The sequence below is a fragment of the Elephantulus edwardii genome, unplaced genomic scaffold (assembly GCF_000299155.1).
Source record: "Elephantulus edwardii isolate Elephantulus edwardi_28Jun2011 unplaced genomic scaffold, EleEdw1.0 scaffold00126, whole genome shotgun sequence".
Taxonomy (NCBI): Eukaryota; Metazoa; Chordata; class Mammalia; order Macroscelidea; family Macroscelididae; genus Elephantulus; species Elephantulus edwardii.
This window is the reverse complement of record NW_006399876.1, coordinates 2,065,191-2,078,278: the sequence shown is the minus strand read 5'-3', so window position 1 is coordinate 2,078,278 and position 13,088 is coordinate 2,065,191. Positions and strand designations below refer to the sequence as shown.

Here is a 13,088-nt window from a genome sequence, read left to right as displayed (position 1 = left end):
ACACATCCACCTTTCTACTCAATCATCCCTCTACCTTCCTCCTCTCTACTCTGTACACAACTATTGTTTCCATCCATCCATCCATCCATCCATCCATCCATCCATCCATCCATTTATCTACCCACCTCCACTGAGCCTCTTCTGGTGCTGGCACAGTAAATGAGCTTGATATAGGTCATGTTCTGGGGAACAAAGTCTGGGGGACGCTGGCCACAAACAGATTCTTCTTTCAGGCCCTGAGACTGATGCCAGGCTGGGGAGTAGGCATTAGAGACATCTTCAAGAGGGGGGTCTTGACCTCACCTAGACCCAATGTGTACTCCCCAACTTGGACTAGCATACACAACAGGTCTCAGAGTTCCATGTTGTGGAAAAGGGGGGACAGGGCATCCCAGATCCAGAGGCCAGGGCTGGGCCCCCTCACCTGTGCAGTGGGATGGGTTGGCTTCGCATCCTCTGCCAGCATCCCACCCCCTTAGTGAGCACCAGGGAGGCAGCACAGGAGACACTTGGGAGCTTTATTTCACAGGGCAGAGGTGCAGGCTGAGGGGTGCACATGGGCAGGGAGGGATAAAGGGGCCAAGTGCCCAGACAGCCTTGGTGGGTCTTTCCGCAGAGGCTCCCTGATGCTCTGTGGGCCTCCTTGGGAGCATCCCCCCCTCACACTGGTGAAAGGCTGGGCTGGGGGGAGGGGGGAGGAGGAGGTGGCGGGGTGTCCAGAACTGAGGGAGGCAGCAGCAGTGACAGTGGCACTCTTTGGAAGCGGCTGGTTTGTGGCGTAGGCGCTGCTCATTGGGGCCTCCCCCTGATGCAGAGAACACTGTTGGCTGGCCCAGAGTTCCGGAGGCTGAAAGACAGTGGGAATCAAAGGGGCCCAGGACATTAGACTAGGACCTGAGGGGTTCTGCTGTGCCCAGGACCCTTTGCCCAGCTTCCAAGTCCTCCATGACTGCCTGGCCTTGACCACTTGCCTCTCCCCTCATTGAGGTGGCCTTTCCCTCTCTGACCACCAGCACCCTGCATGTCTCCCTGAATCTGCTCCCCTCAAATGAGCCCCTGAACTCAGACTGGGGAAGAGACACCCCAGCATCCTGGCCAGAGGGCTCAGGCAGCCAGCCCCAGGGGCCGACCTCACCTGGCCCTCAGCAGAGCTGATCCCGGCACAGCCAGCCCCCACACTGTGGCCCCCAGCCTCCTGGCCCCCCTCCTCCCCTGAACCAGACAGCTTCTCTCTGGGCCCAGACGCCATTTGTCAATGTCCTTGCGAACACGTGGCGCCGGGGAGCAGGGCGGGCGGCAGTGGAGCCAGGACCACCGAGCCAGCACTTTTGCGGGAAGATCTCATTTAGCACAGCTCAGCGGAAACCTCCCCACCTTCTGGCCGCCCCACCTCAGCGTGCACCTCGGCACCCCCAGGGGCCCGCTGGCCGCCACCCCTCAGTGCGGGCTCCCAGTGGTGCCTGTGGTCAGGCTGGCGGCGGCGAGGCGGCCCTCACGTGTCTGGCCAGCAGCGCGGCCGGGCACAGAGCCCCCAGCCCTCCCCAAGCGCCACTCAGAGCCCACTCTCAGCCTCATCCTGCCTGGCCACCCACATGGCCTTTCCCTCGTCGTGCACAAAGGCAGCGTCCACTTGGTGCTGGTCAGGGCACCAGGAGGCAGGGACGAGTCAGTTGTTGTTCACGTGGATGGTCAGACACACAGGGCAGGTCTCAGGAGATAGTAGTGACATGCATCCACTCGACTCAGAGCCCTTAAAGGGCAGGGGATGAGTGGGGACCCCGCAGGGGAGAGGGTGGGGGAGGCCGCCCTGACTGCTACGTTCCCCCAGTGCAGGATGCTCAGTTCAGCCATGGCCACTGAAGCAGGCCGTCCTGGACCCCAGCGTCCTCCAGGCCCACCCCCACCTCTGCTGCCCAAGCCCGGCAAGGACAACCGACGACTACAGAAGCTGCTGAAGAAGGCTGCTCAGAAGATGAGGAACGGAGGGGCGCCTGCCCCGCCTGCGGCCTTCCGGGCCTCCCTGTCCCCCGTGAGCGAGGCCAGCCATGACCAAGAGGCTGTGGTCCCACGTGCTGGCACCCTACTCCCCACTCCCCGGTGCCCCGCCCAGGCACCCCTCCTGGTGGCCACCCCGGCTCGCTCCCCGCACACACCGGTCACCCACCATGTGGCCTCACCCCTGCAGAAGTCCTCCTTGTCATTCAGCCTCACCCAGCACGACAGCCCAGCTGCCTGGCCCCATGGGGCCTGCACTCCAGGCCTGGCTCCAGAGGTGGGTGGCACCCACGTTAGCCAGGCGCAGATACGACTGGTGCCACACTCTCATTCTGGGACCCCTGAGTCCCCCAGGACTGAGGACACCCCTCAGGCCTCCAGTGCCCAGCCCCTCATCCCAGTGGCTCACATCCGCCCACTGCCTGCTGGGGTCCAGGTTGCCAGCCCCAGGCCAGAGGAGGCCCCTGTGCCCAGGTCACAACCTGGCTTCCGGGCCTCTGTGCCCAGAGAGGCCAGCGCTAGGATTGTGGTGCCCATAGCACCCACGTACCGGTCCCCAGGACCCCCGATTCATGGCCTGGCATCGGAGTTCCCCGTTCCCCAGGCCCTGGAGGAGGTCCCCACAGCTGGCCCTGGGGATGAGGTCAAACAAGTTTTCAGGCCCCAAGGAGTCTTGTCCCCTACCCTGCCATCGGGCCCCCATCCTTGCCCTGCCCCCAAAGTGGCCCCCAAGCCCAGGCTCAGCGGCTGGACACGCCTTAAGAAGCAGCTCCTGGTGGAAGAGGCGCCCCCGGACCCGAGCCCGGCACCAGGCTCTAGGATGCAGCGAGAGGATGAGGCTGCCCTCTCACGCCTGGCACCCAGGCCTCCGGCCTCCCGGGCCTCCAGGATGTGGGATGCTGTGTTGTACCGCATGTCTGTGGCCGAGACCCGAGCAGCAGGGCCTGCGGAGGGGCTGCGGCCCCCGACTGGCCAGTGTCGGCTGCCCTTCCTGTACCGGCCACGCTTCGATGCCCGCAAGCTGCAGGAGGTCGCCGCCCGGCCCCCACCTGTGGTCCTGCCAGACCTGCAGCTCAGCTTCCGACCCAAGAACTTCAACCGGACCGCGGCTGGCTGGCGGTTCTAGCGGCTGCGGGTCCCCGGGCAGCAGGCCCCAGCGGGATGGCCAGAGGGGCTGCACTGGATGAGGTGTGCAAGGGCTGGGGGTGAGAGCGAGGTGCTGAGGACAGCCGCTAAGAGGGGCTGTGGGAGGCTAGGAGGGCTGGGCCAGTGGGCAGGGGCATGAGGGACTCAGGAGGTGACAGCAATGCAGGTGGAGCAAGTCAGGGAGCCAGAACAGTGTGTGCGGTGGTGAGCTTGTGAGGAGGGACCAGGAGGGCCACGTTCACAGGCTATCGGCACCAGGGAAACGCATGGCAAGACCTCAGGTCTGCTCTGAGGCAGCAGCGACCCCAACCCCAGCCTCAGCATGAGTTTTGGGGGTCTGGGTTTGAGGATCAGGGAGGCGTGGGGGCAGGGCCTGGGCCTCGAGGTGCTGCTGGCGCGGGCAGCCAGCTCCTGGCTCAGCAGAAAGAGGCCTTGGACTTGGGCCCCACGGGCTCCCCCACCCCCGCCCCGGCCTGGCCGATCCCGGACAGATTTATGTTCGTGGTGGGAAGCGGAGCGGTCAGAGTGCTTCAGAGCTCAGCACGGTCGGCCGCAGGGCAGTTTGGCGGCTCTGAAGGATGGCTGGGAGCCAGGCCTGGGCCGGGGGCTCAGGAAGGAGGTCTGGAGGAGGGCTGGGGGCCTCAGCCCAGTGGGAGTTGGCAAGGATGTGGGGTGCTCAAAGTTCAGGCGGGAAGAAGTGTGCTCAGTCCTAGAGCTAAGTGGGACTGTGGACTGGGGGTGCAGAGAAAGAGCCTCCAGATCTGGTGCAGTTTGGGGGGCCCCAGCCTGCAATGAGGCTTTACTGAGTTGGAATCAGGGCTCTGCTCTAAGGAGGTGTGGAATGAGGAGATGGGGAGGGAGACTGGGGCAGCAGTAAGACCTGGAGAGGGGATGACAGCAATCGGCGGGGCCTGTGTGGTGACACCCGGGAGCCCAGGACCCAGGCCACTAATAAAGACCAGTGTCCTCAAGGCTATCGACGTGTTTCCTGTCTTGTCACCAGGAGTGGTGAGGGCAGCAGAACCCGAGGGAGCCCCCAAGATCTCGGTCTGCTGAGTGGTGAGCGACCCGGCCCCACAGGCTGTCCTGTCCACTGGTCCCAGCCTCTGTGACCCCTGGCTGGCCTTGACCCCATGAGGAGCCCAAGTGGGGTCTGTGGCTCCTCCTGGTAAGGTGGCCGTGCTGGTCTGAGCCACAGTGATGACCTACACCAGGCACAAGGTCTGGGGAGCTGGACCAGGGTCTCTGTCTGCCTCCCAGCCAGCCCTGGTAGCTGGTCATATGCGAAATCGGGCCCTGTCCTCTGCGCACTCCATGGGCAGCACGTGCTCTGGCTCCACTGGGCACTCACCACGTCTGCTGGCCTAGGGCGCCGCACCCTCGTCCACAAGCACCTTCTCGTACTTCCCATGACCGGTGGCCACGAACTTGTACCGCTTCCCAGAGGGGGTGCTCTGCAAGAGAAGGAAAGCAGGAATGTGAGTGTCCAGGAAGGGGCCGCTCCACCTCCAGGTTGCCCCCAACTGCCCTCCTGGCCACCCCCACGGAGGCCACGGCGTGGACCCACCTTGACCGTTGACGAGGTCTTGGAACCACCTCTCTGCTCCCACAGGCTCCTCATACTCATGTCTCCAGCAACAATGTCCTGTGTCCAGGATGAGCCAGGTCACAGATACAGCCCCTGACCAGGCCTCTCCAAGTCCCGGGCCCTGCTCGCCTTCCCTCTGTGCGCAGGGTCCCAGTGCAAGGGCAGGAAACTTGATGGAGACACCCCCTAATCCTCACCTTGCCAAACATTGTGGGGCTCCATCATTGGAAGCCCACTTGTTCACCCCAAGTGCTTTCACACCTACTCTTCCAAGGGTCCCACCCTGTTGCTGTAGTCTCCAGTCCTGTCTTCCCAACACAGCCATGCCTACGGGAGAGGGGTCTTACCTTGCAGGAGGCGCCCTTAGCTGCAGACTGGCCTTGAACTTCTCCAGTCTCCCACAGACTCTTGGTATTAGCTACAGCCATACTAGGAAGCTCTATGGAGGGCTGGCGAGCTAACTTGGGGGTCCGACCAGCAGTCTGAGAAGACAAAAGCCCAGGAATACTTTAGTGGAGCGCCACCATGGCAAAGAGCTCGCCTTGAGAGACCTCATTTGCCCCAGGATCGTTCTCCCAAACCAGAATGGGGGTGGGGGGTCCATACGTTCCTTCACCGTGCACACTCGTGGGACACACCTTCATCTGAGGTGTGTGAGTGATATGGAGAAGTACAGGAAGGTATCTGTGGCTCGTGGCATGGGACCAGAGAGGTGGGGGTTCATGGGGGAGCATAGACTATGGAGGATTGATCTGGAGTTGATGGGGCATGTGGGTCAGCGGGGAAGCGAGTTGAACAAAGGATCACGGTTTACTTAGACCTTTGGACTGAAGGGGCAGAGTTTGGGTCAATGTGGGACATGGGCTGGTGGAGGAGAGTGGCTTTGTTGGGGGGTTATGGGTTGGGGTGGATGCGTGGGATCATACGTTTTGGATTGGGGGTGGAGTAGGAGTTGTTGGGAGAGCATCAGTTGGGAAGTGTGGGTTTTAGGGAGACCACGGATTTACAAGCGCTGGGCTGAGGAGGGCTTTGAACTGAGTGAAGGCCTATGAGCTATGGAGGACGTTGGGTCTGGAGGAGCATGGATCTGCAGGACAGTGAGTTGGTGGGATGCTTCAGTTGCTTGGGGAGTGTGAGTTGGAGAGAAGATAGGCTGGCTTGGGTTGGGTAGGGTGCGTGCAGCTGTGGGGGTGTGCAAGCAGTGGGGGTGTGGGTTGAGAGGAGGAATTGGAGTTGATGGAGGGATGGCAGTTGGTGGAAGAATAGATACACAAATGGAATAGTGTACCCCACTGCGGAAGAGGGGACTGGGCAAACCTCAACGGCCTGGGTATACTGCTCCAGACGCTCATCAATCTTGGAAACAGGCAGAGCTGGTTCTGACTTCTTCACACTGTTAACACAGGAGCGATTTGTCAAGTCCTGCACCTCAGCGCGCTCCTCGTTCCGCTGACTTCCTGTCAGAGCTCACCTGGGCTCTGTACCTCCACCCGCAGTCCCTGCCCTCAACCCCCTCATGGAGGAACGTCAGTACTGAGTCCGGGTCTGGGAAGACATACCTTTTCTCTACGGAATGGTTCAAGGACTCAGTCCAGTCGATGAGCTGTGAAAAGTGGTCAGTCAGCCTGGGGGTCCCGAGCAAGGCTTACAGTCTAATTCACATTATGTGCATTGGTTCCTATTTGATGAGAACCCTGGAAACTGGAATCTAGAAGGGTCTGGCGTCTGAATTTATCTCCTGCTCTAAAGAAATCCAGCCCCCAAAGACAAGGCCATCTCCTTCCACCTTGCTCTCCAGGACAGGGACCACCCCTTCACTTATCAATTCTGTCAATTTGGGGCAACTTTGCCAAATAGAAATTTTAGCTTAATTTGAGGTGAGAGCTGCCTCCTGTTGCCTTGTATTCATGCTCTGACTTCTGCCTTTGACCCCCTGTGTTCCAAGTGGTCAACCATATATTCATCCTCCCTAACTTTCCTGTGTCCGTTGAGCCATCTACTTCCGTTTCCACGAATTCACCCACCTTTTCATCTCTCTGTGGTTTACTCACTCTCCCATCTAGCTACTCTTTCTTTTAGTCATCCACTTACTTGCCCATCAATCCTTGTAAGTGCCTTTCCTCCTTCCATGCTCTTCTTCCCTCTCTTCCTCATTTCCATCTCATCCACACATTCACACAACTCATTTATCTTTCTTTCCTTTCACCTATTAATTAATTCATCCATAAATCATCCATCCATTCATCCATCCATCCATCCATCCATCCATCCATCCATCCTCCATCCATCCTCCATCCATCCATCATCCATCCATCCATCCATCCATCCATCATCCATCCATCATCCATCATCCATCATCCATCCATCATCCATCCATCCATCCATCCATCCATCCATCCATCCATCCATCCACAAATCCATCCATCCTTCCTTCCTTAATTCATTATCTGTCCATTGGCCTGGCCTGTCTTTCCATCCTCACTCTCACTCTTCCACTCATTCATATTTGCTTCCTTCATCACACACCCTTCCTCCCTCCCATTTATCCACCCCTCTTTTCTTCTTCCATTGATTTTCCTATCACCCCAGGCATAACTACAAGGTTTTCTGAGTCCCCAGCCCTGGGGAAATAGCCAAGGAGAAGCTGGTCGTGCCCTTGTGCTCGGGGAGCTGACATATGGCTCTATCTCAGGGTCTTTCTCATTTGGTCATGAGCCTGGGAGAAAAGAAGGAACAGTCTCTGGAGTTTGACCTACCTTGGTGGTGGGGCTCAGGGGAGTTGGTCTGTGCTCAGGAGCCCCCTCCAAGGCCAAGGGACTGGGAGTCCTATGCTCGTGACCTTGTGGGTGCTAGGGATAGAAAATTTGAAGCTCTGAGGCCTGGATGGATCCCTCTTGCCCCATCCTAGGCCTCCTAGAGCTGAGCACTCCCCTGCCTGGGCCTCTGGTTCTTTCCAGCTCTGACATGCTCTGCTCTGGAATTCTGTGCTGTGGGGCCATAAGCCCAGGGCAGAGCTCACCAGCATGGAAGATAAATTTGTCCCGAGGGTCCCCATGATCCAATACTCTGAGAATGTGGAGCAAGAAGGGGCTGAAGTCTGAGGATGTGGGGTTCAAGCTCACAAGAAGGGGCTGAAGTCTGAGGATGTGGGGTTCAAGGTCCCTAGGAGGGCCCTCGGGCGTGTGTGCAGCAAAGATCCAAGTCTAGGGGTAGCATGCTCCCAGCACGCCTGGGGTAGGGTTTTGATCACCTCGTCCTCTCCCTCTCCAGCCTCGTCTGGACCCTGGAAGTCCTGGGCTGGCTCTTCAGAGGCTTGGGGCTCTTCCTCCTCCAGAGCTGGCCCCTCCTGGGATTCTACCACAGATCTCAGGCATAGTCCTTCAAGGGGAACTTGAGCATGGCTTAGTTCATCGATGTCCTTTTGTTCATGCCCCTGGGGCCTGTGGGGAGAAAGAGAGAGGGAGAGCCAGTCAGGAGCCATCTCACTGTTTGGTTCAAGTTCCCATCCATTTCCAAGACTCAGTTTCCCCATCCAGGAAGTGGGCATAGTCAGAGGAGTGAAGCAACAAGAAATCCAGAGACCTTAGGTGCTGGAAGCCCATGGGCTTCCCTGACTTAGTGTTCAGAGGAGCCGGGATCCCTGCACACATGGGCCTCCGACTTGCCCCAGTCGTGGCTCTCCCGCCCTCAGAGCCTGTGCCTAACTCTTCAGGACAAGCTGGAGTCTCCTGTCTTGCTCACTCACATTCACCCTATAGCGCCCACCCTTGGTTTTAACTGGACCCTTGGTGTCCTGTTCCAGCCACTTAGTGTGGGGTCAGTAGGGTTTGGGAGAAGTACACTGAGTGGGAGGGAAGTGTGGGGTCTGTGAGCTGCTGTAGGGAGGTGGAGGAGAAGGGCCAGCTGTCCGGGCTGCAAGGCTGGGGTGGTGCCATCCATCAGCGGCCAGTGTGGCTTCATGGGAGAAGGCCCGAGCTTGGAGGAGGAGGCGGCAAACCCTGACATTTTCCATGGTCTCAGCCGTGGTCCAGGCCCACCCAGCCGAGGTGGGCTGGGGTCTGAGCCAGGGCAGCCACACAGAGGGCCATTCAGGCTCAGGCGGTGGGCAGGCGGCAGGTGCTGGAGGTGGGAGGCTGTGGAGTTGCCAGCCCCAACTTCCACGAAAGGGTCAAAGTGCCCCCTGCTGTCGGGACCAGTCCAGCAGATGGAGTGGGGGGGGGCTCAGAGCCATGGACAGCCTACTGTACTGCCACGATTCCTTACAGAAATGCAGAGCTGGTGTCCATCCCCAGGGCAGACAGGGAAACTGAGGCCCAGAAGGAGCTTGGTGGGCAGTGAGTCAGGGCTGAGTGACTGCAGAGCTGTGGGGGTCTGGTCTGGGGCGAGGAAGGTGGATTGGGCCGTGGGAGGGGTTTCCGCAGAGTTCACTGCAGCTATGAGCCTAGAGGTGTGGGGGGCCTGGAGAAGAAGGAGCCTCAGCTCCACCCCGAGAAGTGGGGACCCTCTCCCTGAGTTGTGGATCTCTGGGGTCAGGTGGAGGTCTGATAAGAGGCAGCTCTGAGGGCATTTGTGGGGTGTTGATGGCTTCGACCCTGACATGTGGGAAGGGGAGTAGTTCCCCCCAGCCCCCACACGCCTGCCTCTGACAGGCAACCCCCTGCACATCTGGAAATACCTGCTCCCCTCCTCCGTGGGAATGGAGGCCGGCCAGACCCGAGGGAGGAAGAGGCGGGCGGCTCAGGGGCTGCAGGGCCCCCGAGTAAGTGGGCTGCAGATGTGTGCTGATGTGGTAACACCCGGCCAGCCACAGCTGCTCTGGATGGGGCCCAGGGCCCCGGGGAGCCCAGGAATGAAATGTCCTCCGCACCCCTCCCTGAAGCCCCTGGGCCTCCCGCTCCTCTCCTTTCCTCCCTCCCCAATACCCTCCTCCCTCAGCCACAGGGGAATCTTGGGGGGCTGCTTGGGAAGGAGAAGCAAAGGGTCTGCTGTGCTAGGTGCTGGCTGGGGGGCTTGGGGAGGGTCTTCGCCACTTGCCTATTCTCCTTGGGCTCCTGTGCGCTGTCCTCCTGAACAGCCTCCCTGCCATCCACTTCGAGCCACTCCCTCGGCCCCAACTTCTGGGAACAGTCTCCAAACCCCTCGTCCTCATCCAGGTCGGGGGCTTCCAAGGGTTTCAGGTTGAGCCTGGAAGAGAAGAGTGGGAACTTAGGGCTGGAACCCCGTGCTGCCACCCACCTCTTCCGCGTCCTTGCGCCTGGCCTCCAGGGATAGCAGGCTGCAGCTCGGTGGCCGGGGCCCCCATGGTTCTAGCACCCATCAGTGGACTGCTCAGGGCAGCATTCTGCCTCTTCTGTTAGCCTGGAGTATCTCAGAGCAGGGTGGTGCTTCCACCATCAGTCTGGGGCTCTCTGAGGGCAGGCCGGTGCTTCCTCCACCAGTCTAGGGCTTTGTGAGGGTGGAACAGTGTCTCCCCATCAGTCTGGGGCTCTCTGAGGGCAGGACTATGTCTTTGCCATCAGTCTAGGTCTCCATGAGGTGAGGCTGTGCCTCCACCATCAGTCTAGGGCTTCCTGAGGGCAGGGCTGTATCCTCCATCAGTCTCGGACTCCATGAGAGCAGGTCTGTGTCTCCACCATCAGTCTAGGGCTTCCTGAGGACAGGGCTGTATCTCCCCTTCCATCTAGATCTCTGTCAGGGTGGGGCTGTGTCCCCCCTCAGCCTTGGGCACCAGCTCTCCCTGGCCACTGTGCCTGGCTTCACTGGAGTCCAATCATCATGAGTCAAGCCCCCTGAGCCATCCAGCCCCATTGTCTGTAGCCCTGGACCCTTGTGACAGAAGTGACAGTGGTGACACTGTGATCTTGGGGCTCTGTCTTCTGCCCTGTCCTTGCTCTAGATCCTGGCCGGTGGGCCATGAATGCTGCAGCACCCCATCATCCAGAGCTGCTGACTTGGAGAAATGGGGACACAGTTGGCAGAGAGGACGAGGTGCTGCTGGCCACATCTCCGGCCCTCCCAGCCTCTTGGGCCCAGGCAGGAAGCGAGCTGGTCAGGGCCTGCCAAGTCGGCCTGGGCCTCCATGAGTCACAGTCCTGGGCCTGGAGTGGGGGGCTGTCAGCCAAGGCCGTGCAGCTGGGCGCAGAGCATCCAAGTGAGGACCAGGCCGTGGTGCGGGCCAGCGCCTGAGTCAGTGTCCCAAAGGCCAGCTGCACACGTGGCTCCTGGCTGCATCCACACCCCAACCGTGAGAACCCTCAACATGCTGTCTGCTCTGGTTGGGCCCCCTTGACCCTGTTCTGAGGCCCCAAGTCCAGGGCTCCCTGAGCGTCCACTCCTTGCAGGCCCTGGCTACATGAAATCGGGGGCCCTGGACCAGACACCCCGGCGGTGGGCTTACGGTGTGTCCTGCTCAGGTCCCAGGGTCAGGTGTCCACTGTCCTCATCCTCCGCTTCTGGCAACAGCTGGTCCCGTTCACACCAGGGCTCCTCCTCGGCCTCCACGTTCCTTTGCCTGGGGGACCAAGACAGCTGGTAGGCACACCAAGCATGGCCTGCATCCCTTCTGCCTCCCTGGCCTCAGTTTACCTATCTGTACAATGCAGACCAACTGGAATGGTGGTGAAGGGACTCCAGAGCCCCTCAGGCCTGGAGAAACCCTTGGGCAGGGCTCAGACCCCTTTCTACAGACCTGGCCCTAGGTGGTGTCCCGTGTGACTCCGACACGGGCATGGGAGGGCTGGGGTCACCGGCAGCAGCCTGACTTAGTTGTAGCGGTCAGTCACTGTGGGTGGGTGGGTCTCCTCAAGGCCAGGCCCAGTTGTCAGCCTGACGAGGTATCCTTCCTGGTACGTAAGAGTGGGCACTTGGAAGTGGGTGCCCCCACTTGTGCAGGGCAGAGTGCAGGCTGCCTGGCTGGCGAGGCAGGGCCCTATGTCTCCGGCCACCTTCATCCATGTCCATGTCTGAATCCACGCCAGCACCACCGGACAGCTCTGCCTCTGCCCTCTGTGGACTTGGTGGGCATCGTTTTACAGATGAGAACCTAAGTTCTGCTGCAGACTCAGGACAGAAGGCTGAGGCCCCCAAGCCCGGACAAAGCTGCTCCCCAGCTGACTGGCAGCCAGGGAAGGTCTGCTGGGGACCAGGGTCCGGAGGGCCTGGGACCACCACACTCGGCAGCTCCACCATGCAGACCCCAGGCCCGCAGCCCTTCTGCCTGTGTCCGCCGAGTGACCCCGGGCCTGGCCGCGATGAGGCAGCCTGATGCTTGCTGGCAGCTCTCCTGGCCAGCGCATGATCTAATCCCCCTCCCAGGTCTCCCTAAGCCTCTCAGACGAAAGCCAGGCCCCTCCACAGGCCCAAGTTCAAGGCCTGCTCCCCCGGCGGCCACGGGGGACTCCAGCCATGCAAACCAGACCTCGCTCCAGCCTCGCCGCCCCCCACCCCCGCCCACCGCCAGGCCCCCAGAAGTGCCTTCAGCTCCTAACCCCACAGGCCCCGAGGAAGCCGCTAATTCCCCACACCTGGCTCCCATCAGCGCAGGATGAAGGCCGCTTCCTGCCTCAGCCATGGGAAGGGGGCCTGCAGCCCCTCCACCTTGAGAGGGGGCGCAGGGCTGAGCTGGAGGCTGGAGGCGAGGGCCCAAGGCCCTGCACGTGGAGGCTCAGTGGTCAGGGCCTAGGCTGTGGGGTGCAGCGTGGGGTCCCCTGTGGTGTCCAGGCTAGCCTGTGTCCCCCGCACACACACAAGATGTGTGTGTGCCCACGTGTGGTGTGTGTGCGTGTGTGTGTGGCCATTCACATGTCCTTGTCTGCGACTCTGTATGTTTGTTAGTGTGTGACAGTATGTGTGTGAAAGTGCTTATGTGGTGTGCTAGCTGAGCTGTGTGACTGTGTGTGTGACAGTGTGTGTGTGTGTGACACTGTGTGTGTGACACTGTGTGTGCGACAGTGTGTGTGTGACACTGTGTGTGTGTGACACTGTGTGTGACTGTGTGTGTGACAGTGTGTGTGACAGTGTGTGTGACACTGTGTGTGTGACACTGTGTGTGTGACACTGTGTGTGTGACAGTGTGTGTGTGACACTGTGTGTGACAGTGTGTGTGACACTGTGTGTGACACTGTGTGTGACTGTGTGTATGACAGTGTGTGTGACACTGTGTGTGACAGTGTGTGTGTGACACTGTGTGTGACAGTGTGTGTGACACTGTGTGTGTGTGACACTGTGTGTGTGTGACACTGTGTGTGACTGTGGTGACTGTGTGTGTGACAGTGTGTGTGTGTGACAGTGTGTGTGACACTGTGTGTGACAGTGTGTGTGTGACAGTGTGTGTGTGTGACAGTGTGTGTGTGAATGTGCT

At 60.1% G+C, this 13,088-nt stretch overlaps 1 protein-coding gene across 1 annotated transcript; it reads right to left on the bottom strand.

Annotated features, from left to right (window-relative positions):
* Positions 1-4,505: 4,505 nt before the first annotated feature.
* Positions 4,506-10,031, bottom strand: LSP1 (lymphocyte-specific protein 1). Its single transcript, XM_006893367.1, has 9 exons — positions 9,982-10,031; positions 9,764-9,913; positions 7,980-8,169; positions 7,486-7,578; positions 6,289-6,332; positions 6,047-6,128; positions 5,077-5,211; positions 4,709-4,786; positions 4,506-4,595 (listed from the first exon to the last, which is right to left on the bottom strand). Exons 1-9 carry the CDS (start codon positions 10,029-10,031, stop codon positions 4,506-4,508), a joined length of 912 nt encoding a protein of 303 aa, XP_006893429.1.
* Between the last annotated feature and the right edge of the window lie 3,057 nt (positions 10,032-13,088).

Bases quoted from the DNA above. Each gene is read 5' to 3' on its own strand.
- LSP1 (XM_006893367.1), bottom strand. From the start codon at position 10,031: ATGGGGGCCCCGGCCACCGAGCTGCAGCCTGCTATCCCTGGAGGCCAG. The intron at 6,333-7,485 runs GTAGGTCAAACT...CACTTTTCACAG, and splicing joins CCCTGAGCCCCACCACCAAG to CTCATCGACTGGACTGAGTC. The intron at 6,129-6,288 runs GTATGTCTTCCC...TCGCTCCTGTGT, and splicing joins AACCATTCCGTAGAGAAAAG to TAACAGTGTGAAGAAGTCAG.